A 25,468-nucleotide genomic window follows, 5' to 3' on the forward strand; every position below is an offset into this window, starting at 1 on the left:
CACGCGCTCCCAGCATCCTTTGCGGTTGCTCTCGCTTATCCGATTGGTGGAATTTGAAAATAAGTACGAGCGACAGTTTGGAAGATGAGGCAAGACGAATAAACACAACCGCCGAGTTAAAAACAATATAATACACATTACCCACTCACAGCCCTGTAAGTCAACCAAGTTAACTTGTTTTAATGAGCATGTTTTGCTGTCCTTTTCTTATTTGTGAGTTTGTCAGTTCGGGTGGTTGTTAATGTCATTTTTTGTGTGTCAGATTGACTTATAAAATATATAAAATTGTGTAATTGTCTGTTAAAATGAACATGAGATTATACAATTGACAAAATGCTAAAATATATAGGACCTGTATAATTACCATCAGATGTGATTAAAGGGTTGTCATAGTTATTCTCGGTAAACCAGAGGCTGTTATTTCATCATGCTCTTTTACGTTATGTCTTCTCATATGTTTTTTTAGAGCAATATGATGGAATCAGGGCTAAAGGATGATATGGCAAGACCGGACATGATAGCTGCGGAAGATTTAAGAAGAAATCTGTCCTCAGATTTCAGCGAGTGTTCAGATTTCCAGGTAAGATGACAGCCGGTGTTCTGACGATTTGTGATACCCTGTCAGATTTTGCTACCTCCCATTAAAACAGATGGTAACGTTAGCATAATTCGATAGCGAAAAGTGCTACCTATCAGATTTTGCTTCCAGCATGATATTAATAAGGTGTGAGGCTTTATTAACATGTACACCTAACAGTTACCCCAACCCTAAACCTAAACCTACCCTTACAGTAGGATAAATACAGTGTTGCTAGCATAATCTGATAGGTAGCATTATTTGTCAGAACACCAGCCATGAACAATACTACAGAATAAAGTGTTATTTTTACATTGTGATTAATGAAACAATCAACAGAAATGTTTTGAGCCTTGATGTTTCTTTTGAAGGACCAGTCTGACCTGGAGAAGGAACATTTGAAGGTGTATCTTAGGATAAGACCATTTTCATCAGCTGAGGTTGAGAATGGAGAATCACAGGTGAAAATAAGGAATAAATGGTTCAGGGATACTGCACACACTAAGCACCCTAAAATGCAGACCCTCATGTAGAATTTTTTTATAGGGTTAGGAAAAATATTTTAAAGGGAAAAAGCCCCTGAAAATCTGTTTCAAATATTGCCTCTAAATAAAATGATTAGTCGGTGTCTTCTCTCTGTTTTTGAAGGACTGTGTGGCCATTCAGCCTCCAGAGACTGTGCTCTTCAAAGCTCCACAATCATCTCTTTCTGCCAGGCTCAGTGATAAATCAGTGCCAGTTACAGCTCAACGTTTCCAGTTCTCTCAGGCAAGCAGACCCATCAGCACAAACCATCTAGATTGTGACTGATTACGTTTTCCCTATTTAACCATCCTGAAGAATCTTCAAATTTGTCTTTGGAAATACTGTTTGAGGTCAAATGTTGTGCTCTGTCTTGAGTCATGCACATAACTTGGTTTTGTCTGACAGATTATTCACAAGGTGATATCAACATTGTGGTATTTTTAGGTTTATGGTCCAGACACTACCCAGAAGGAGATGTTTGATGGCACAGTGAAGGGTCTTGTGAGGGATGTGCTAGAGGGACAAAACTCTCTGGTCTTTACATACGGTATCACCAATGCTGGGAAGACCTTCACTTTTTTAGGTTTGTTTATTTTGTTTTTCTTATTGTATTGATAGACTGAATTATTTTCTGTTGTAATTGACATAATGCCACAAATGTTGTCAATAGAGCTTAAAAGTCAACGTGTTAATGCTCCACAAGACCACAACCCATTTTAATTTGAACAAGAAGCAAAAGTTGTTTCCGAAGCAAAAAGTTGTTATTTCAATGAAAGATTACAAACTTTTTTTTTTCTTTTTCTCTGAAGAAGAACACAATAAAGGCAGGGAATATGAAGTAGGGTCAGTAAATTGAGGTCAGTTTCGATCAGACCAACCATGTAAAAGAGTGTCTGTGTTAATTCAGAAGTAAACAGAAGTAGCGATGGATCATTTGTTCCGCATCAAAAATAAAAAGAAGGGCAAGAAGGGCTATCCATTTTCTCCAGGGGTTCTATCCATTGGTTAAAGGTCCCATATTGTCAAAACTGAAATTTCCTGGCTTTTTTCACGATAACTGAGGTCTAGGGGCTATTTAACTACCGTATAAGTTTCAAAACAGTCAGTCCACAGTAAACTGCACACAGCCTGCATAAAGTAGCTGTGATTTTTCACGAACCGAACTACACAGTCACCACCCCAAGCACCGCCCACCGTCCCACTCTCCTTTTGCCAAACCCCCAGACAACATCAGGTCCATGCTATTGCTGAGTAACGACAACACGGAAACATATCGAAAAGGTTAACTTTAACCATGAAACCAGATCAGCCGACCTGTAACATTACACTCTCGCTCAAAGGATGGACGATCTGACAGGATTGTTACTATGAGGTGGATCACATCTAACGTGTATAGTAAAGACAAACTCACCGTGTCTATCAAGTCATGATGAAGATGTATATACATTTCAATTTCAGCAGGCAACTATTTTTACAGCTACATTATTGTTCCAGCCACAATAGAGTGAAAAATTTAAGGGGGTCTGAATACTTTCCGTACCCACTGTATATATTCTTAAGGACATCAAAACCTAAAATAAAACTCCAGAAAGGTGTACAATATGTGACCTTTAATTGAATGGAGGCAGATCTGAATGTGCCTTGTGACATTTTGAATAATACTTAATTACAAGGTCAAAAAATGTATCAACACAGCATGCATGAATGAATGAATCATTAATAATAAGATAATGCATAATTAAGATGCATTTACAAAATACAAAGCTTGAATTTCTGTACTGTGCTGACTTTAACAGTGATTTGCTTTTGTAAAATACTCAAATTCAAGAATTATGTTCTGATGGTGTTTTGATGTATTAGGTCCGGTTACTGATCCAGGCATCTTGCCTCGTTCCCTCAACATGATCTTCAGTAGTCTGGATGGTCGCATCTTCGCCCAGATGTGCCTAAAACCCCAGAGGTGCCGGGATTTCATCCGGCTCACCAAAGATCAGCAAAATGAGGAAGCAGTTGGCAAACGCAACCTGCTAAAGCTTTTTAAAGAGGTACTGTATGTCCAGAGCTGGGTTGATTACTTACAAATTGTAGTCCGTTACTGATTCCAAATTACATGACAAAATTTGTAGTTAGTAACAATCCATTACATTAAACATTTAAGGCAATATAATCAGATTACTTTTAGATTACTTTTGACCTATCTCGTTTTTTTATGTTTGATTTAAATAGAACAATATGTACCATATTTTATATTACGTCAAGGTTATCCAAACTGGGTTTGTGAAGGAACTGCAGGGGGTTTATGAGTTTAATAAAAAGCTAATAATTTATTAAATCATAAAAATGTTAAATTAAAACATTAGAGACGTCAGAGAGCCATTAACATGCAAATGTGATACTTTATTATTAAAATATTTATTTTAAAATCTCAGGGGTACTTCAAATAAAAATATAATAGGTGAAAGAGGATCAGATGACAAAAATTTTTTTAATTTGTGCATTTTAATGTGTTTGAAAGACAAACGCCTTCCAAAGTAATACATGGTAAAATAACCAACAGAGTGATCATTCAAATAAAAATTAATGTGTTCATCAGTAGTTGATGTAATGTTGAAACACTTCTTAAACCTGAAATTATTTTTGTAAATCCAGAGGTCAAATGCAGTGTAGCCACCTGACTAATGACTGATCTCTGTGAATGCCCACAAAACTGTACGACTTTCTGAATGTATATAAGTGGTAGGCTATTTTAGAAAGGAAAATTTAAAAGAGGAATTAGGGAGAATGTAATTTAATCTAATTACAAGTATACTTTAATTTTTGTAATCTGTGCATGTCATAGTGATTTGAACAACTTCTGTTTTCAGGGGTGTTTCATTTGACTCAATCTTTAGTTGTCTTCTCTTTAGACTGATGCACAGAAGAGTACATCTTGCCATAGCTCGAAGTCTGATCTTGAAGGTAAAGAGATTTTTTTTTTTTTTTTTAGTTACACCTTGTGTTTGGCAGTCTTATTGTTTGTCTGGCTGACCCATAACTTTCTGGTTGCCTGTTAGATGGTTCCACTCTAAGTGATATAAGCTCTGCCGTGAATGAGAGGAGCTTAGCTGTGGATCTGGATATACAAACCAAGTTTTCTATTTGGGTCTCATTCTGTGAGATCTACAATGAGAACATCCACGACTTGCTAGAACAGCATTCAAACAATGCTTCACGGAGAACCAACCTCCGTCTTTGTCAGGATGTCAAAGGAAACTCATTCATCAAAGGTAAAGGGTCACCTGTTTCTGTAATTTACTATATATTCTGTTATTAAACTGTTACAATGTGTCCATGGACCTGATGGCTCATCCAAGCAAACGTTAAACCCTGATGTTATAAAGTTTTGCATATAACAAAAAATAATGCTTGCTGTAAGCCTGCATTTTCATATACATTTCTCTTTTATGCATTTAACAGATTATTTTATCTAAAGTGACTTCAAGTTATATATTTGATCAGTTCAGGCATTCCCTGAGAACCAATCCCATGACCTTGGTGTTGCTAGAACCATATGCTGTTTGAGCTGGAGGAGTGAGATTACACTGCAGTATTTCTTCATTAAATCATTCCAAAGAGCAATTAAATTTAGTTTGTAATTACTGAAGTGACTTCTGGTTTTTTTCTTGGGATAATGTGTAATAGCTAAAACTGGCCAGGTGCTGGTGCTAGAGCAACAAGAAAAAATGTAGCAACGAGAGCATTTCCATGTGTTAAGAGTAATTCAGTCAGTTAATTTAAGGTGCTGAGTCAGATTGTGTCTTTGCTCATAACAGTTTTTGTTTTCTAGATCTGAGATGGGTGCAGGTGAGCAGTGCTGATGAAGCCTTAAAAGTGATGAAACTGGGCAAAAGGAACCAGAGCATCTCCAGCACTAAACTCAACCTGCTCTCCAGCAGGAGGTACACTATACAAATTCTGTAACTTCCTGCCGTATATCCATTTTAACACAGTGGGTGTTGTATGCATATGTTATTCTGACTTCATGTCTTCTTTGCCTGATTTTTAGCCACAGTATTTTCTCTGTCCGGATCCTGAAGGTGGAAGATGTGGGAATACCTAGAGTGGAGTCAGTTAGCGAGTGAGTCTGTGTATCCTGATCTGAGCTCTCTACAGGTTGTGTTGTGTTTCAGAATGGTTTGTAAAAGTATGTACTCTGGTTCAAGGCTGGCGCTGTGTGATCTGGCCGGATCGGAGCGATGTGCTAAAACACAAAATAAAGGTGAACGGCTGAAAGAGGCAGGAAACATCAACACCTCTCTACTCAGCCTGGGAAAATGCATCAATGCACTCAGAAATAACCAGCAGGCCAGGTATACAATTTTTTTTTTCTTCTTTTAATTTTTTTTTATTTTTTCCTTTTCTTTGTCCTTTAAACACTTTTATTTTGTCCTTTCAGACAGCACGTTCCATTCAGAGAGAGTAAACTCACTCACTATCTGCAGGGATATTTTACTGGCCGGGGCAAAGCCTGTATGATTGTAAACATTAACCAGAGTGCCTCCATGTATGATGAGACGCTCAACGTGCTCAAGTTCTCTGCTGTAGCTCAAAAGGTGTGTAACATCCTAATATGTCTGCGTCTCACTCCTTAAAGGGTAAGATCACTCAAAAATGAAAATTGTCATCAATTACTCACCCTCATGCCATTCGTCTTTGAATATTTAATGTAACCTGAGATATTTTTAATGAAAGCTGAGTGATTTCTGTCCCTTTATTTGAAAATCTATTCCACCAAAACTTTGACACTTCAAAAAGTTCGTAAAGAGACTGTAAAAGAAATCCATATGAATCCTTGGTTTAATCCAAGACTTAAAAGCGACACAATTATGGTAGTACAGTTGAGTTCCTGTTTACAATATTTGATGTGCTTCATATATTTGTGTTAAATCAATGCATGTGAATAAGTCTAAATGTATTTTTTATATAAAGCTATTGTGTCTCGTCTTCAGAAGAATTAGATTAAACATCTTGATTCATAGGGGTTATTTTTACAATGTGTTTAGAAACTTTAAGCATCAACATTTCAGTAGAATGGACTTTCAATGGAGGTCCAGAAATGTCTCGGGTTTCATTAGAAAATATCTGTACTTGTATTTAAAAGATGAATGGAAGTCTTAGGGGGTTGGCACAACATGAGGGTGAATAATTGATGACACAATTTTTATTTTTTAGGGCCTGTATCCTACATTTTTGGACCATTACATTTTTTTTTTGTAGCTGTGTTATGGATAGTTCTGTGTTTTTCAGGTGGTTGTTCTCACCACTAAGAGCATTCCAGTGGTGGTGAAAAGGAGTGCCAGAGAGGTGTCCTTCATTATCAACAACGTTGATCGACGGGAAATGCGGCGCAGCTCGCTGGTGCAATGGGACCCCAGCCTTGAGGATGTCCAGGAAGATTCTGACACTGAGGAGGATGAAGAGGAAAGTGAAATGGAGGACACCATTCTGGATGCTGAGGAAGAGGGGAAAGAGACTGTGCTGCTCGATAGGAGGGTTTATGAGGTGAGATCGGGCACCTTACACCATAAGTCACATCTATAGTAATTTTAGTTTTTGTCCTAATCAGCCATAACTTTAAGTGTCAGACAAGACACATTTAACTGTTTTACTGGTTTTCATCCACTTAGGACACACAAATATTGATGTGTGTATTAATATGTTTATATTGTTTCTGCATGATTTTGTTTGCATAACACTGAGGTTTCTGCGTCAGCATGGCTGTTTTGTGTTTGTATGTAAAGGCCCAGCTGCAGTTTATAGAGGAGATTCAGCAGCAGTTGAGGAAGGAGAAAGCCGAGCACTTAGCTCTCGAGGCATGTGTTCGAGATGAAGTTACAAAAGAATTCTCTGAGTTGATTTCGCAGATGCAGGAAGATTACAGGTCAGAGATCACAGGCCCCTGTGCTCAATTATGTGTAATTAAAGCAAATTACAGGTCATGCTATATGATGACCCAGACCGCTTTCCGTGTCTTTTTTTTTTTCTATTTTAGTGAGCGCATATCTAGAGAGAGGGAACTGATTGAGGAACGTTGTGAACGGAGACTGGAGATTCTTAAAAACCTGGTGGGAAAAACATCTGTGGAGGACGACAGCATGAATTCAGCTGCGACCAAATCAGAGGTACAGATATGCTGTAGTTTTCAGAGCAGATATTCAGGTTGTACTATACTTTCTAAATAGTTTTACTTTTACTAAACACTTTCTTTAAAAGGTGATCTTATGTTTTTTGTTAATGCTCAATTGTAGTGGTGAATTTGTGTGTGTGTGTGATGTGTGTAGGAAGAGAACCATGTCAATGTAGACAGCATTCTTGATTCTATGAGCAGTGACCTGACTGGAATCAGACAGGATGCCCAGGTTGCCCAGTCCTGCTTGGTGACCTCTGACCCTAACGTCTCCGTGACACTGCTAGACCTTGAGAAAAAGGTCACCGAACTTTCAGAACTGCTCAGTGAAACTCAGAATCAGCTGTCACTCAAAACACTGGGTGAGAAACGATTGCAGATAAGCAGACCCAAAACAAATCTCCCCTTTCACAGAAATGTTTTGTGCATCCCCTCTACCTTCGGTGTTAAATTTTTATTTATTTATTTTTTGCTGTTAGGGTTCCCACTATTCTGGAAAATTAATATATTTTTCTGTATATAATTTGTCCCCCCCCCTAAGTCTTAAAAGGTCATGGATTTTTTAAATTAGTAATTTTCTAGTATCTCTATTTTTTTCTTTCAGTTTTTTTTAGTATTTCTTCAGCAAGAAATTGTTTTTTGTGAGACCAAAACATTTCCATGGAAAAGTCATGGAAATTCATTGGCCAGAAAGTGTGGGAACCCTGTATTATGAGACAGATCCTTTTGCAGTAGGACTATAACCACATACACTTGCTTAGTGTTCACACTCCACCTTACCAGGCTTCCTAATCGCTTGATCTAACACCAAGCCCCATACTCCCTCACAGAGCTGGAAACCCAGAGCAGACTGTCAGATGAACTGGAGGAGGTGAAGAAGGTAAAACAGCCCAGGGCTCTACGTTTACTTTTCTTTTTAGGAGCGCTTGTGCTCCTAATTTAAAAAATTTAGGAGCACGGTCAAAAATGTAGGAGCACCTTCTAATCAGTAATCAAAAATTCGGATAAAAAAATTAACCTTCCCATTACGAGGTGATATTTGACTCCTTAAAGTGATTTATAGGGAATTTTGTTTTTACCTTTGTAATGGCATTTTTCTAACTTTATTAAAAGTATGTCATCTTTTGTCAAATTAAAAAATATATATTTATAAGCTTTTTAACATTTCTAATTAAAACAACAGAATAAAAACAAGTAGAATAAGAACTATAATAAGAATAAGTTACCAGTCAAAAAAGAACACACAAGTGGCTTGTATGTGTATTTTCAGATGTTTAATGAGGCTCAGAGGTCGCATGAGTGCAATTAATTTCATAAATTCATGTTGAGGTTAATGTTTTAAATATAAAATTTTGAATATAGAAATGATTTAAATAAAAAAAATACTTTAAAAATTAAACTAAATTAAATTATTGTTGTCAGACAATATAAGTCACTTAATATTAACTTCTTGTTTAATGAACTGTTGTATTAAATCAGTATCACATTTGCAAACTCCCTTGATAATCATTAAAAGCTGTCACTCATCTTAGTTCATCACGATCTCACAAAACTCCATTATAATCGACGAAGCTCCCTACACTGCACAATGAACCTCTTATTTACACCCTGTCTACACTTTGTTTGTTATAATGAGAGGATACGTCTGTGATACATTACTCAACACTGCAGTAACAGTAAGTATGTTAGAACCTTAGAAGCTCCCTCAGCGCAAACACAAATATGCTGATCGAGTCAGTCGCACAGGTGCTCCTAAATATTATTTCATAGTCGCACGCAGTAGTTTTCAGTCGCAAATGCGACTGAAATGGTCGCACTGTAGAGCCCTGCAGCCACTGTAAAAGGCTTCTGCCATTTTAACATATAGTATGAGGACCAGACTCACAGCATTTCTGCATAGGCAAGCTCCACTTTTTTTTTCTTTCTTCAGAAACCGTAAAAATGTAGTTGAAGTTGTGGCTTGTTCTTCTGATTATAGGCTCTGGAGAGCCACAAGCAAAGGGAATGGGAGCTGAGTGAAATGTGCAGACAAAAGGATGAGATGGTTTCCAAACTCCAAACGGCTCTTGACCAACATGTAGAAAACACAGCTCAGGATGTGAGTGTGAACATCTAGAGATTTCATTTCAAATGTCCATAATAACTGGATGGTCTCTGTTAGATTGTTTTATGTTTAAGGCTGCATTTATTTGATCAACGATTCAGTAAAAACTGTAATATTGTAAAACATTACTACAATTTAATATAATCGTTTTTGTCTTTAGTGTCACATGATCCTTCAGAAATCATTCCAATATGCTGATTCGGTGCTAAAGAAACGTTTCCGCACAGTTGTGATGCCTAATATTTTTTGGGAAACTGTGATGCAGTCTTTGTTGAATAGAAATGATAAATGCATAAGTCAATAAATGTATGAATGAATTAAAAAAAAAAATTCTGACCCCAAACTTTTGAACGATAGTGTAACAGTATTTTAACTGGTTATGGAAAAGAATATTTGCCTGTCATTATTAAGTCATCTTTTTTTTTTTCTTCTTTTTCTTCTATTTGGAGCTTGCTCATTGTCACTATGAACTCTTGTGTAGAAAAGTGTGTTCAAATTCATCAGTTATTTTTCCACAAAACAAATAACATGACAGAATTATCATTTTGGGTGAACAGTTCCTTTACAGTTACACAATGTTTTTATTTACCGTGTTTATTTTTTCTTTTTGTTTGGATTTCCAGAGGACTCAAATTGACTCCATCAAAAAGGAGATCATCCAGCTTAAATGCGATTGTACCTGCTCAGAGCAGCGACCTGACACCCGGACTGAAACCAGAAAGCGGCGTCAGGAAAGGGAGGGGCTTGATGGACAGCCCCCTCTCAAGAAAGGTACAGACTCCGCCCCAGGTGCTGAAAAGTGCCTCCCAGCTTTTGTCACAACCAGAGGAGCTGGCAGAGAGAATCGGGTCAAAGAACGACGATACCTTCACGGTCGAAAAAGGCTCTCGAACATAAAGAAATGATCATTATAAATATGTTTTAGAAAAAGTTACCACAGTGCATAACGCCTGCATCTTAAAGTACTTCTGTGAAGTGTACTGTTTTTATGAACTCAACTGAATAAAGAAGTATATTTATTTTACACATGGAGAACACTGCCCACAATTAAAAGCACTATAAGTTATAAAAGGGTGGAAATACCAATAAAAAAGGATGCTTGACTTTTAAATCAAAAGCAGCAGTATTAAAGCAGCCCACACCCACATGAGGTGCTTCCTGACTCCTGGGTATGAATAGGAGGCTTTCAGGCTGAGTGATTCCACAGTTAAATGCCCCTCTTTCATCTTCAGAATGAAATCAAATTGAAAATTAATTTTATGCCCATATGTGTGAGTAAAGACTAGTGCATTTTAGATTAAATTAATTACTTGCTTTGTTGCCAGGCCAGTAGCAATAAATTAGAAAGGCCCGGTTGTACCAAACTAATTTAAATGTTGAAGCAATTTTTAAATGAAAAAAATGTATATTAAACAAACACATAAATATTGTGTTATTGCATGTCACACCGACAGATCATAAATATAAAAATATTTATATCTATATCTGTTAAGCGTTTCTAAAATGATCCATTCTTTATAGGTCCCCTGGAGGACTCAAAAGTCCAAGATGATGTTCCAGATAATGGATGTCAAGACTCCGCCCTTCTTGAGGTCAAAGGTCAGCTGGAGTGCTGCCTTGCTGAATCCAAACAAAAAGACAAGCAGATCACAGATCTGGAGCAGGAGTGCCACACGTTAAAGGTTTGCATTCAGGATCTGAAGTCTGAACTGGAAGAAAGAGTTTCACAGGAACATTTTCTGCAAGAGAAGGTACATCAGACATCCTTAGAAACTAAATCAGTGGTAACGGCAGTGGATTGCAGCAATTTGAAGGTAGAAGTTGTGTCCAATTATAGCAACACTACAGAACATTTAAAAGGTTCTTCTCAAGAACTGGCCGCTGCCAAATCACAAATGGCTAAGCAAGATCACGAACTGGGAGAGAAGAACAAACACATCTTGACTCTTGAACAGGAAATTACACTACTGCAACAGGAAGCAGAAACCTCCAGAAACACATTACCTGGCTATGATGACCTCAAAAAAGTCAACTCTGACCTGCAGGCTGAGGTGACAACCCTTTGTGGGGTCAAAGCTGAACTAGAGGAGAAGGTCAGATGCCTTGAGAACGAGAAGGAAGAGAGAAACACGGCACATCTGTCTAAAGAGGAGGGACTTGAAGACAGGGAGGTTGGGCTGACAAACCCTAACACTCTTGGATCTAAAAACAGGGAGACCCATAGCAAAATAAACATCACAGTGTCTGAAAAGGAAGCTGAGCTGGCACAGAGGGAGAATGCCCTAGTGTCAAAGGAGGCTCAGCTCTTAGTGCTGCAGAAGAAGCTGAAGGAAGCGCAGGAGCTTCTGGAGGAGGAGGAGACGCAAGCTGTGCAGGAGGCGCGCAGGAGGGAGGCGGAGAGAAGGAGAGAGCTGCTGGCTGTGGCAGAGGAGGCCATCGCTCAGAAAGATGCAGAGCTACAGAAGAGACAAGAAAAGATCAATCGGTCAGTTATGTTCCTCCTCAGTTACATTACAGTTTCCTAAAACACAAGTTACATTAAACCACCATACAAAATCAGTTCAGTTTATTTTTGCAGCGTTGGTGTCACACACGTCGAGCACATTCATTATTATTTTTTTTTTTCATATGTATTTACCGTCTACCGTTCAGTGGTAGAAATAAATTAAGACCTTTATTCAGCAAGGATCTATTAAATTGATCAATAGTGACATTGTTAAAAGTGACATTATTTCAAGTAAATGCTATTCTTTGATGTATTCATCAAAGAATCCTGGGGGAAAAAACACGGTTTCCACAAAAACATTAAGCAACTGTTTTTAACATTAATAATAGTACATGTTTGTTGAGGGGTTTGACCCTTGATTTCTGAAGGGTCATGTGACACTGAAGACTGGAGTAATGGCTGCTGAAAATTCAACTTTGCTATCACAGGAATAAATTCGAATACATTTTCAAATATATTAAAATAGAAAATTGTTTTAATTTGTAATATTTCACAATTTTACTGTTTTTAAATGCAGCCTTGGTGAGCATAAGGTACTACTTAATGAAAAAAATCTTACCAATCCCAAACTTTAAAACGGTAATATATAAAATGTGTGAAATGGAAAAATTTATAATGTATTATCATTTTGTGTTTAGTCAGTTCACTTGTACTTGATACTTTTTAGAAGTGAATGGTTGTTTAATGTTGATTCTTTGTAAAACAAAGCTTGTTTTTGGTCTTTGAAACTGACTTGGTGTGAACTGGAGTATTAGCAGCTTTTCTATAAGCATTGATGATTTTCATGAAAGCTTCAAACAGCTCGTGAAATATTATTACTTATTCCCTGAAAGGAATTGTCTTGCTTTATTTGTCGAAGATATTGCACAAGATTGCTGCTTTTGTTGGATTAATAATTATCCCACACAGAAGGACATTGATTTATTTTAGCAGCCTGGAAGGCTTTTTATTGTCACTTCTTACTGAATAAGCACTAAAAGGCAAGTATATTTGTAATTGAGATTGTGTGTAGTGCATTTTGTCAGAATAATGGTCATGTTTTTAAGGCTTTTTGCTAGTGGTTGACCAACATGGATTTTTCATTGGTTCATGCCAATATTTAGAGAGCAGGATAGAATGCCAAAATATACCCAAAATCCAGTAATAGCAAATGAAATGCATATTTGCTGAAGTGAAAAGAAAACTCATTTTATACAACATGTGCTCAAACATCACTGAAAAAATATAAATTTGGAACTTACAAAAGGTAAAGATAAATACTTCTCTTAATTGACCAAGCAGACATGGTTTAATGATGCAGATAATCTCACATTAGCCCAAATACTGCCCAATTAATCAAACACCATTTATCAATACTTTTGCCTCAGATTTATTGTTTCTTTTTTGGTATTCATTCTATGTGCATGTGATTTTTCATCACTCAGGTTAAAGGAGGAGATTAAAACTAGTGAGTGTAAATTGAACAGTATGACTGTTGATCTGCGCAGAAGGGAAGATGATTCATCTGATCTTCGGGAAAAACTCTGTGACTCAAAGAAACAGATTCAGCAGGTCCAGAAAGAGGTGAGAACTCCCTCTGTTTCAAACCTCTTTACCGTCTGGGCCAAAATGTGTCCGAGTTTATATTGAATCTGACTGCTGTTGACTTGTGCTAAAACTCCTTATGACTTAGATCTCCTCCATGCGGGACGCTGAGAAATCTCTACGAATGAAGCTCAGTGATCTAGAAAAGACTAAAGCACAGCTCCAGAATGAGATCGCCAACAGGGACCGCGCCATCAACCAGCTGAAAGCTGTAAGCACCGCCTAGCGATGAAGAGCTAAAACCACAAAGAGAGAAACATTAATTGACACTGTCATGTGAACTAATTATTTTCTCTTTGTTCTAAAACAGGAACGATCTTCTGAATTGAAGTCAGATGAGAATCTGCTGCTCTATCAGAAAGCATGTAAAGGTAGGCTATATGTTGTTTAATTACCTGCGTCTGCAGTAATGGGTGTTATTTATTTATATTATTATATTTATATATTTATATATGGGGAAGTCGTGGCCTAATGGTTAGAGAGTCGGACTCGTAACCCAAGGTTGCGGGTTCGAGTCTCGTACCGGCAGAGATTGTAGGAGGGATTTATTGTCAAGTGTTTAATTAAATGTGTGGCAATAAACAGTAAAGCATGTTAATGTTTGTTGATGGTTTCCGTAGATTTGCAGGAGCGCGAGCGTGTTATTGAAGACATGCGTTTGGCTCTGACAGAACAGGAGGAAACACAGACAGAGCTGGACCTGGAGCTGGACAACAGAGAGGCTCAGATAAATGAGCTCACTCAGGGTACAAGATCACATGGAGAATATTGCATTCATAATACTTTAATGTACTGTATAGCATTTAATAGTAATATCATACATAAAAAATATATATATATATATTTGTTGAAAGTATTGCAGGATGTTGCTGTCTAACATAACATAAATTGAAAAAATAAATACAAAATACGGTATGTAACAAGTTTAATAGAAAAACCAACATTTGGTATCTCCCCATTTTGCTTTATTCATTTTATGTTCTCCAGCATGATTTGAGGGGATTTAAAAGATCATCTTGTTCTTTAAAGGGGAAAAAAATCTGTACGAAGGAGTTCATATGATTATAGTCACATATGTACTTATTTCTTAGTGACATAATATAAGTACAGAATTTTACATGTTTCTTATTGTTACATCAACATTTTTTTTGTTTTAAAACCATTAAAATTCAAAATCTTTATATTTGTTATTTATTACCTCACCGTATTTATTTCCAGAATTGATGAGGTTGAGAGAATTGCAACCTGAACAGAAGAACAGGAGAGATTCCAGATCAATCTCTGATGACGTTTTACAGGCCAGACAACAGACCACTCAGGCCCAGGAGAGCTTAAAGGTCTGTTGGCCAAATGTATTATCTATTTCTCTTCAACTGTATAAGAAATGCATGCTCATTGTCTTTGTTTGGTTCTTCGGGGTTCATGTTTGTAGCTGGCCAATGAAAAGCACCAGGCAGAGCGCAAGAAGTGGATGGAGGATAAGTTGGTTCTGATTGGTCAGGCTAAAGAGGCTGAGGAGAGAAGGAACCAGGACATGAGGCGATACGCTGATGATCGAGAACGGCATGCTCGCCAACAGGCCGAAATGGTAAATGGCAGTGTGTGTTCAGACACTAAATATATTTTTAGTTAAAGAGAGAATGACTTGATTTGTGTCAATTAGGAGTCTCTTGCCGCACGTCTTGCTGCTCGTGAGGAAGAGATGGAAAGCTGGAGAAAAGAGAGAGACACACTCGTCTCTGCTCTGGAGGTTCAGCTGAAAAAGCTTATCATGTCCAATGCAGAGAAAGACCAACAGATCAAGATCCTACAGTCCAGAAACACCCCCCAAACACCAGAGGTCAGTCTAGTGTCTGTTAATTTAATTAATTAATAATAATTTCAAAAATTTAAATTATTAGTGTCTGTTAAAAACTCTCTTTCTATTCATGCTACACTACCTACTAGAATTTTTTTTTTTAATTGATCAAGTGACAGAAAAGCCATTTAAAAATTGTCAAATAAATGCTTTTTTTGTCATGTACATTGTAATAATACAACTTTCATATATCTGTTCAGCGTGTATTTTTAAATGTGTAAAATTATTTGAGATAAAAGCATTCTTAATTGAGATGTTATTCAATAATTCTTGCGGTAATTCACTCAGTGGCAGTACAGGTGCATTTTGGAAAGTGTGATAGCAGTGTCGTCATTGTTCAGTGGCACTGAATACTTGATTCTGAATGGTTGACAGACATTCTAAGGGTTAATTTAGTCCTGAATTGTTTACTGTATTAGTGTCAAATTAGCAGACCTTCAAAGAGCCATACAGCTCTTTTGAAGCCAAGCAAATCTAATAAAAATGACATACAATTCAGAAATTGTTTTTAGCTTAACTAAAGCTGACTGGGACCACTGTCCAGCCGAAAAATATATTATAATTATGGAGATCTAGTAATGTAGCCTATGTGACTATAAGACATGTATGTGTCGTGTATACACACAGATTCCTATTGTCAACAATAGTCTTGCTTCTGCAAATATACATTATTTTTAAACCATGCACATTAAATAGCTGTATTACCACCTGAATGTTTGCTGTGTTGTTCTACAGTTCATTCCTTCATCAATTTTACCCTACATGAAGTGTTGTTTTAACATTTTGTTCCTGTCTCAGGAGGTCACTGAGGACAGCAGGACCGAAGCACTGCAGGCAGAGCTGTCTGCAAAGGAGGCAGAGATCCAGAAACTAAAGGAACAGCTCCGTGTCAGCATCATAGACAGCAGCCTTCGCAGAAACTCATCTACCCAGGTCTGACACACATGTTTTATTACTGCCATTCACCCAGCTACCTTTGATGATTCATTAGAGTCTGCATATGACAAATATAATCGCTGTCAAAAGACAAAGATCGTAATTTGAAGTGACTTTACTCTGAATGTTCTCAAAAATCATTTTGGCATTTGTACTAAACACACTGCTGAGTGACCTTGTCCTTCAAATGATCATTTTTTTATATATATACCTCATTTTATATATATATTCATGATATATATATAAAATATATATATCATGAATAGAGCTTTTATATAGATTCTATTATATTCGGTAGAATAGCCCTTTATTTATTTTCACTTGTTTGTACATCAATATGCTTTCCAAAGAATTCCCCACACTGCCTGTTTTGTACACATGCATTCATTCAGGCAGTTTTTAGTATTTATTTGTACCAACCTGAGGTGATATGTGTTGTTTATTAGACATACTGTAGCTGTTTATTAAATTGAGTTTCTAATTAGATGTTGAGTGAGGAATGTTGATTGACTGTCTTTAAATTGCTGTGCTAGACATTGGAAGCAGAATTATCTGACACGAAGCCTCTGAACACCAGTACACTTAAACGCACAAGCAGAGCCAGGGGATCTGTCACCAGTCAGGTAAAACAGAAATACGTCTTATTTATCATTTAATTGTAAAAATGTCAATTACTTTCTGTTGCTTGCTTATAATTTTTATTCTTTTAGTTTTCATTTAGTTTTGTGCAATAGTAGATGCAACACACAAGTGCATATTCATCTTTTTTAGTTTTGAACGATCTGTCAGTAGCAATAGATAAACACTACAAGGGAAAGTTGTTATGCTGACACTAATGGTATAATGAATTAATGATTTAGATTAATATTCATTTATTCATATATTATCATTCACGGTTCATTCATTTTCATTCCTATTAGATTAATGTTTGTTTAGACCGCAGTAATTTAAAATCGAATAATTATATATGTATTAGTATGTGAAAAAATGTGTATAAACTAGAGGTGTAACGGTACATGTATTCGTACTGAAAATTTTCGGTACGGGTCTTACGGTTCGGTATGCATGTGTACTGAACAAATACAGCATTGTTTTAACCACTGCACGAGTGAAACTTCATTGGAAACTTCCAGTTTTATATATTGTTACTTTTGATAAGAAACAGTGTCATCTTTCAAATTATGTCCGTTTTTAACGTGAAATAAACTTGAATGAACAACTAATGCCTCACGTAATCGTTCAATCAGTGTTTTAACTGTGGAAAGACATCAATAAAATAGCTTGTAAACAAAATGTCATGTAGCATTTAATTCGTGTCCCCGCTAAAGAAATTAAGTGCAGAGAAGAGCATTTCGCGAAATATTAGACTATATACTCATTATATTTGACTTTACCTGGTAGTTAGTGATGTCTTAATTATTTAATGTATGTTTAAATACATCTGTTATGAAACAAGTTTTGACAGCCACTGTGTAAATAAATATATATTTCAACAACAAATAGAAATTTTATAATTTAGAAGTTAATTTAAAAACTGCATTATGTGCAATTTACATGTTTGCATACAATTTTTTGTTTTGTTTTAAGTTGTGTTGATTATTATATTTAAAAATAAATAGTAATTTCAATTTAAGTTTGGGCTCTGTTGTTAATTGTAACCTTATAGTAATGTAAAAGAGCTCCCTATAGTTTAGACCAGAAGCTGAGGTAGATTTTTATCCCTAGGAAAATATAATTGAATTTATTTAAAGAAAGAGCAATTTGTTTAGAATACCACTGTTTAATAAAAAAAATTTTTAGTTTTTTTTCCCCCTGCTGTACCAAAACCATACTGAACCGTGATGTCAAAACCAAGGTTCATACCGAACCGACATGTTTACCGTTTAAAATGTTGGGGTCAGTAGGATTTCTAATATCTAATCTATTAGTTGTGGCACGTCTTGTCTCAATAGATGAATTTGTTGCTTTTGTTGCGTTTGCTAATTTTTGATTAAAAGCATCTACTTTATGAATATATGCACATATTTCTCAGTCCATTGATTATGATAATCAAGTTAATATTAATGATACTCATATCACAGAGTTCGTCCGGTAGCTGTCCGCTGGTGCTAGATTCGTCAGAGATCTCCACGGAAACAGGCAGACGTTCCCGGTTTCCGCAGCCCGAGATGGAAATTTCCTTCAGCCCTCTGCAGCCGGATCGGTTCGCTCTTAAGCGGCAGGGTGAAGACTCCGCCGTTACTGTAAAAATCTCCCGACCCACACGCAAGAGGAAGAGTGGAGGGATGGAGAAGGTGAGAAATTAAATGGATGGAGGGGGTTTAGAAAATGGTTCTCAATTCACACAAATTAGAATCTAGTGCTGTTACTGGAATGGCCTTCAATCATCTTTTGCTTGAGCTGTCTAATCTTTTCAATTTCTAGCCTTAGAATCATGGGAAATTGAGTAGAATGTTAGTTCAGATTTATCACAGTGATCAGTCCTTTTCCTCCCCTTTAGTTGATTATTATTGATATTCTTCATAAAACCAGCAGACCATCTGCTGCTGACCTAATCTGCACAGCCAGCGGCCATTTAATTGTACTAATTAGGCATTAACAAGGCTCTAATTTTCCTCACTTACGCTTAATGATCAGTGTTCATTGTGCATGGGCAGCAAAATAGCAGTCCTATTAAGCATATAGTTCTGTGTGTGTGAATATATTTATATGTGTGGTTGAGTGTGCCTTGGCCTAACCTCACACACTCTTCTCCAGGCAACATAAAAACTTGCGGACACTTGTTTTGGGAGCAATAACAATAATTATAGAATACACAGTAGGTTTATAGATTTCTAAAACCTGTTTATGGAAATTTAATTGAATTGTTCAGACAAAGGGATTACAGATGCACAAATTCAAATCTACCATAAACGCCGACTAAACAGGGTGTTAACATTTTATTATATTACACTTTATAAGGGTAGATATGCACTTAAGAGTCTCTAGTCTGGGTAGGTCATGCTATTCTCTCCAAACAGCACAGTGAAGATGTTATGTTGCACACCGAAAAAATGCTTTCCACTCCAAATAAGTGTGCTCTCTTATTGACAAAGAATCGTGTGCTCTCTCGCTGGTTGTCCCTGGCAACAGAGTCACGCTTCCACATGCTTTGTAGCTGCTAATTGTTGGAGACTTTTGTAATTGAATGGAACAAACTATTTTTAATGGCGCTTCTGTTCGCTTGAAGAGGAAAGGAGGCAGGAGCAGCGTGGTGAAAAAGAAAGCTTTCTCTGAACCCAGTGCTCAGGTACCCTCTTCCTTTTTAATCCTACCACAGCTCTTCCACGTTCAGGACTCCTAATGGTCTGGACTCTCAGACACTCAGGGTCATGTTAATTTCCTGAGGTTATCCCACTGAGATGGATATTGGATGTATAAATCCATAAATTGTGAAATTACTTTTTTTTTTTTTTTTTGGGCCCTCTCTATATTTTTTATTTCACACTAAATCAATTTGGGCAAGTCTGTGTGATGTTCCATTAAATAAGTTACTGGCAAAGTTTGTCCTTAAAATCAACATGAAACCCAAATGGACTCTCTTTACTTTCTTAAAGGAACAGTTCACAAAAAAAATTACATTCTGTCAGGATTTTTAGTCTGTTTTAGGTTTGACGTGCTGCACAAAGATTCTTCAGCATAGACCTGCCTAAAGAGTCCTCAGATATTTTTTAGTTCCACAGAAAAAAATATGTATGCAATGATCGAATGTTCATTGTTAAATCATCTATTCATTTAATACACATTACTGGTCTTATTCCTGGTGTTGACCTTTCCTTCTCATCTGTTTTGTTTTTTTACAAAAAAGTATCTTGTGCTCAGCAAGATCAAAAACACTGTAAAACAGTAATACTGTGAAATATTTTTAACAATTCAAAATATTTTTCTGTTTGTATATAGTTTAAATTTAAGTTTTCCTTTGATGGCAAAGATTAATATTCAAGCAGCCATTTCTCCGGTCTTCATATCAGTGTCACATGATCCTTCAGAAATCATTCTGATATACTGATTTGGTGCTCAAGAAACGTTTCTTATTAAAACAGTTGTGCTGATTAAGATTTTTGTGGAAACTGTGATTCTCTAATGAATAGGAAGTTCAGAAGAACAACGTTTATTTGGAGGAAAAAAAACTTTTTTTTTTTGTAAAAATGCAAAGGTGTTTCTGTCACTTTTGATCAGTTTATTGCATCATTGCTGAATAGAAGTATTCATTTCTTACTGAGCCCAAACGTTTGAATGGTAGTGTACTTGGTCATTGTTTTTATCTACTCTTAGTGGTAGTGCAACCTTCCTGATTCCAGTTAGTGTAATAAATATCACAGCAATAATAAATAACAATAGATGTGAAAGAGTGTTACCATTGGGATACATCAAGATGCTCTCCTCAAAAAGTGGATGCAGCTTTCAGACAGGAAGTCCTTCACAATCCATTGCAAACTGAAATTAGGTCTGGCTCTATTCTGAGATTAAATTTCCCACTTATTTACAATCCAATTTATTCCTTATGGTTAAAATCTATTTCATTCTCATTGAATATTCTTTTTTTTACTCTAAAATGTGTCCCATTACGAAAGTAAAGTTTGCATATGCTGTTTCATGTTGACTTTAAAGGCTCTGTTTTAGCTTCCAAACTCATTTACTAAAAGCAGAACATGACCTAGCCTAGACCTCTTTGATCAAAGTACCTATAAAGTCTAAAAATACAGAAATGAAATCCTACCAGTAGCCTTATTAACCCTTTAAAGTCCCTAATAAAGTTTTTGTGACCATTTCATCCAGAGTTCCTGATGGTGGAAATGCAGCTTATGGGTCATTATCCCACAAGCCTTTGATGCATCAAAGAAATAATAACCTTTCTATCAAGGTGGGTGTGTAAATGGAGTGGGTTTTGCTATATGGTTTTACAGATCCATTAGGGTGATATTTCATGTAAGAGCCATCTATGCCCTCAGTGCCAGGGCATTTGTTTCTACATGATGCATAAACGACAAAGGCTTTGGGAGATAATGCTCTGTAGAATTTAAAATAGACCCATAATTCATCATTCACTCATCAAATCCTCAAGATCATGACTTTTCGCATTTAATTGGAGGAAATCATTGTGATCCTGCAATACCTTCACCCTCGACACCTCTGAATTATTGTAATTACACTTTCCAATTTCATGGCAGGGAAACACCAGCACCTGACTGCAGAACCAGCCATCATTCTTGATCTCTCACGCGTTTCCCTCGGATACGATTGAACGGTGAATGACTTGGCAGGTTCCTGGAAGTCAGGGCATTAGTCTTCCTTTAATGCGAGCTTGCAAGTCAGAGAGTGGCATAGTATCTCACCTCCCAACACTGGAAACAGCAGGTGACAGGTGTGACAGACAGAGATCCGCCCCTGTCCGCCCTGTTTAGACTGGCGGGGGTTACGAGCGTGGCATTGGCTGTCACATGCAATGTCACAGATGTGATCTTGTCTAGAGAGAGAGAGATAGCGACAGGAAGGGAGTGATGGAGCGAAAACGTAGACAGGTTGGTGAGAGAGAGACAAGAAGAAACTGAAAATGATGAGTTACTGGAGAGACTAAGAACGCTTTCAGACTGAATCATTTATTTATTCTGCAGATTTGATTTGTTTTCATGTATTATTTGTTTATATGTGTATGCGTTTGTGTGTGTAGAGAGAGATTGAGTGGGATATGGCAGATGCTCTTTTGTCTTATTAATGATGATTTAATGCACTGCACCGTCTTGGCACTAGATCTGTCAACTAATCCTCAGGTTTGTGCTTTTGAGTGTCAAGGATTTAACCGGCACTGTTTCCAGCTGACCTGAAACCAATTCATGTTTTGTTAGGATTAAAGATTCAGATCAGAGAGTCAGACACTCAGTGCTGTCAGTGTTTCTCCATATGTATTTGTAACATAATTAGCAATTCTACGATTGCGTGTTGGCCAGAACATAAGCAGAGGGTCTGTTAATCACTGCGTCTGGGTAACTGTTATTTTCCTTGTCTAGTTGATCATCATAACATCCATCACATCTTATCTGACCAATCACAGCCAAGCATTCAGATTCTACTAAGGCCTGTTTCACTGTCTGCATTGTGTGAACTGCACATGTTCATTTTTGGCAGCCATATTATTAAGTGCTTACAGCATTCATGCTAAACTCTTATTTACATGCAGTGATTGGCGCATACAAACCCTTTTGTTCAGTAAATCTGACTGAATTCAGACAATTTAAGCAATTTATAGCTAAACTTTGGAGTTTAGGTCCAATGTAGACTTGTTACCGTTCAAAAGTTTGGGATTGGTAAAAAAATTTATTTTATTTTTTAAGAAGTCTCTTAGGCTCACAAAGGCTGCATGTAAAATTTAATTTATTCTTGTGATCAATTTTCAGCAGCTGTTACTTCAGTCTTCTGTGTCACATGATCTTCAGAAATCATTCTAATAAGCTGATTTGATGCTCAAAAAATATTTCTTTTTATTAATGTTGAAAACATTTGTGAAACATTTGGAAAGCGCGAGACGTTTTTCAGGGTTATAGAAAGAACAGCATTTATTTACAAACATTGGTAACATATAAATGTATTTACTGTCACTTTTTGATAGTTTAATGCTTCTCTGCTGAATAAAAGTATTAATTTTTTTTTTTTTTTTAAAGATCTGACCCTAAACATTTAGATTTCATGCTAGTCAATTTTTTAACGTTCTATATGGCCCACTTCCAATAACCATTTTATAATATAAAATAATAGGCTTTGTTTAGATACATTTTCAATCTTGTAAGCCAGGAATCACTTTGTTTTCTGTACAGAGGTGTAGGTCTGTTACGCAGCAGAAACACTGTTAGTGTGAAAGCACAGTGCAAACCTGTTGTTGTAGCTGTTGCTTTGCTCACACTTTGCAGAAACAAAATGTGTGAAACGGGCCTAAAAGAAACCAAAGCGTTAATGTTAGCCTTCCGAACTCTGAAATATTTGTTTACTCTTGCACTTTGTCGTTCCTCAGGATGGGGTGGAAAGTGAGAACATCAGGAATACAAGGAGTAGAATGACTCCTCGCCTAACGCCTCATCAGGAAGAGGTGAGTGACCACATTCTAATACTGTCTAATACTCTAATACTGAATCCTGATCATAGCAGTGAGTGATGAACACTGTTCTCATTCCTCTCAGCCCTCTAATGCCCAGAAGTCAAACCAAAAAGGAAAAAAAGACAAAACCATACAGAAGATTGGAGACTTTCTTCAGGGCTCTCCTACCTTTCTTGGAAGTAAAGGTCTGGAAAAAACATTTTCCATCATTATTACCCTTTTGCTAATAGACTCGGCCATCTTATTTGTCTGACAATCACATGCTTTCTCTGTTTCAGCAAAGAGGATCATGGGATTGATGAGCAGAAAGTCCCCTGATGGTGGGGCGATGTCTCTAAAACACAAATCCAAACGTGACAAACAAAAACATGACAGACCAGATATCTCCTCCCCAATGAACATACCCGCCCATCAGGTACTGTACTGGTAAAATTACACTAATGTTCAAAATGTTGTGGTCTGTAAGATTTTTCTTTAGTGTTTTTGAAAGAAGTCCTATAAGGTCACCAAGGCTGCATTTATTTGATTACAAATACAGTAAAAACAGCAATGATGTGAAATATTACAATTCAAAATAAGTGTTTTCTATTTTAATATATTTTCAAATATAATTTATTCTCACGATGGCAAAGCTGAATTTTCAGCAGCCATTACTCCAGTCTTCAGTTCACATGATCCTTAAGAAATCATTCTGATGTGTTGATTTGGTGCTTAAGAAACATTTCTTATTATTATTATCAATGTTGAACACCGTTTTGCTATTTTTTATGAAAACCATGATGCATTTTTTTTTTCTTTGATAAATAAAAGTTCAAAAGAACAGCATTTATTCGAAAACAGTCTCGCACACACTTTTGATCAATTTAATGCATCCTTATTAAATATAAGAATTAATTTCTTTAAAGAAAAAAAAACTCTTACTGACCCCAAACTTTTGAAAAGTAGTGTACTTTTACGCTGTCAATGTGTACAATGAACTTCAACCTAAAATGACAATTACGTTCTTAGTGACAGTTGACATTTGACCTTTCTTGTAGATCATTGGCCGGAATTCAGAGGAGAAAGAAAGTGAAAACCTTATCAAGAAACGTCTTCGCACTAGAATTGTGAAATAAGCTGGAGGGAAATGTATTTTTATTCTGTATTTTGTATCTGTTTTTTTGTGTGTGTTTTTTTTGTATTTTAAATCGACTGTTTTTAAAATATTTTTTTTTTTCCCTTTTAATCTGATGCACTTTTCATTTACAATATCTATTATGTATTAGTTAAATTCTCTTTTTACTTTTTAGCAAATATGGCACATCATATATTATCCTGGAAATAAACTTACACTAGTGCCGCTTTTATTGGCAAGTTGAGATGATGGACAGTTTTCATAAGCTCATGTATGGAAGAATGAACAAATTTTTGCTGCTCAAGTTAGAATGGAAGTTCAGAAATCACTACTGCACATTTCTGACACAAGCTGTACGTTTAAACCACGGTTATTCGTTTACATTGTGCTTATGCTGTCCTGTATTTAAATGCAAATCTGTTGTTTCCCACTAACCACTTTCTACGTTTCAAGATATAAAAATGCACACACACAAAATATAGCACAAAGTAAAACTTTATGGGTTGTGATTTAAATTTTTCATCCCACTCTTCAACCTTCTTTTGTTCCTGTGTGTATCACCCTGTCACAAACCATTAATATGTGCCATTCAGATGATAAAGACTCTCCATTACCACATCAGTAAAACTGTGCCAGATGCTTAATGACTCCCAAAGGACTATTCGTTTGAATTACTGAACAAATGCTTATGTAACAGAAGGGTAATTGAATTTCCCAAATGCAGCGCGTGGCCTTGTGCCCTTATCTAAGATTGCATAAAAGGAGCGAGGGGAAGGGTGAGGAACTGAAAACAGGTCTATGTCTTTGTTGGTGCTGAATGACAGGATGTGAACGGGGTGGCTGCTTGCAATGATGAATCACGGTTTTGAACGTGTGGGAGCATGTGGTGAAGAAAAAATGGATGAGTGAAAACCGACTGTGTGAGGAGGAGGAATAAGGAGAGATGAAGAGAAAGGGAAAAAAACACAA

General features: G+C 36.6%; 1 protein-coding gene across 1 annotated transcript; it reads left to right on the forward strand.

Annotated features, from left to right (window-relative positions):
• Positions 1-25,120, forward strand: LOC107744535 (kinesin-like protein KIF20B). The gene is made up of 34 exons (XM_016558241.1): positions 1-155; positions 467-580; positions 949-1,038; positions 1,226-1,345; positions 1,547-1,685; positions 2,963-3,147; positions 4,009-4,060; positions 4,156-4,368; positions 4,929-5,040; positions 5,148-5,219; positions 5,305-5,451; positions 5,538-5,694; positions 6,389-6,643; positions 6,883-7,022; positions 7,134-7,263; positions 7,423-7,630; positions 8,099-8,148; positions 9,247-9,366; positions 9,996-10,143; positions 10,894-11,857; positions 13,303-13,441; positions 13,551-13,673; positions 13,773-13,833; positions 14,083-14,208; positions 14,681-14,799; positions 14,895-15,050; positions 15,126-15,302; positions 16,119-16,253; positions 16,790-16,879; positions 18,338-18,550; positions 23,302-23,376; positions 23,468-23,570; positions 23,664-23,800; positions 24,423-25,120. The coding sequence occupies exons 2-34, from the start codon at positions 473-475 to the stop codon at positions 24,498-24,500; spliced, it is 5,142 nt and encodes a 1,713-aa protein (XP_016413727.1). The 5' UTR covers positions 1-155; positions 467-472; the 3' UTR covers positions 24,501-25,120.
• The last annotated feature ends 348 nt before the right edge of the window (positions 25,121-25,468 follow it).

The sequence above is a fragment of the Sinocyclocheilus rhinocerous genome, unplaced genomic scaffold (genome assembly GCF_001515625.1).
Source record: "Sinocyclocheilus rhinocerous isolate Xijiao unplaced genomic scaffold, SAMN03320098_v1.1 scaffold851, whole genome shotgun sequence".
In the NCBI taxonomy this organism is placed as follows: domain Eukaryota; kingdom Metazoa; phylum Chordata; class Actinopteri; order Cypriniformes; family Cyprinidae; genus Sinocyclocheilus; species Sinocyclocheilus rhinocerous.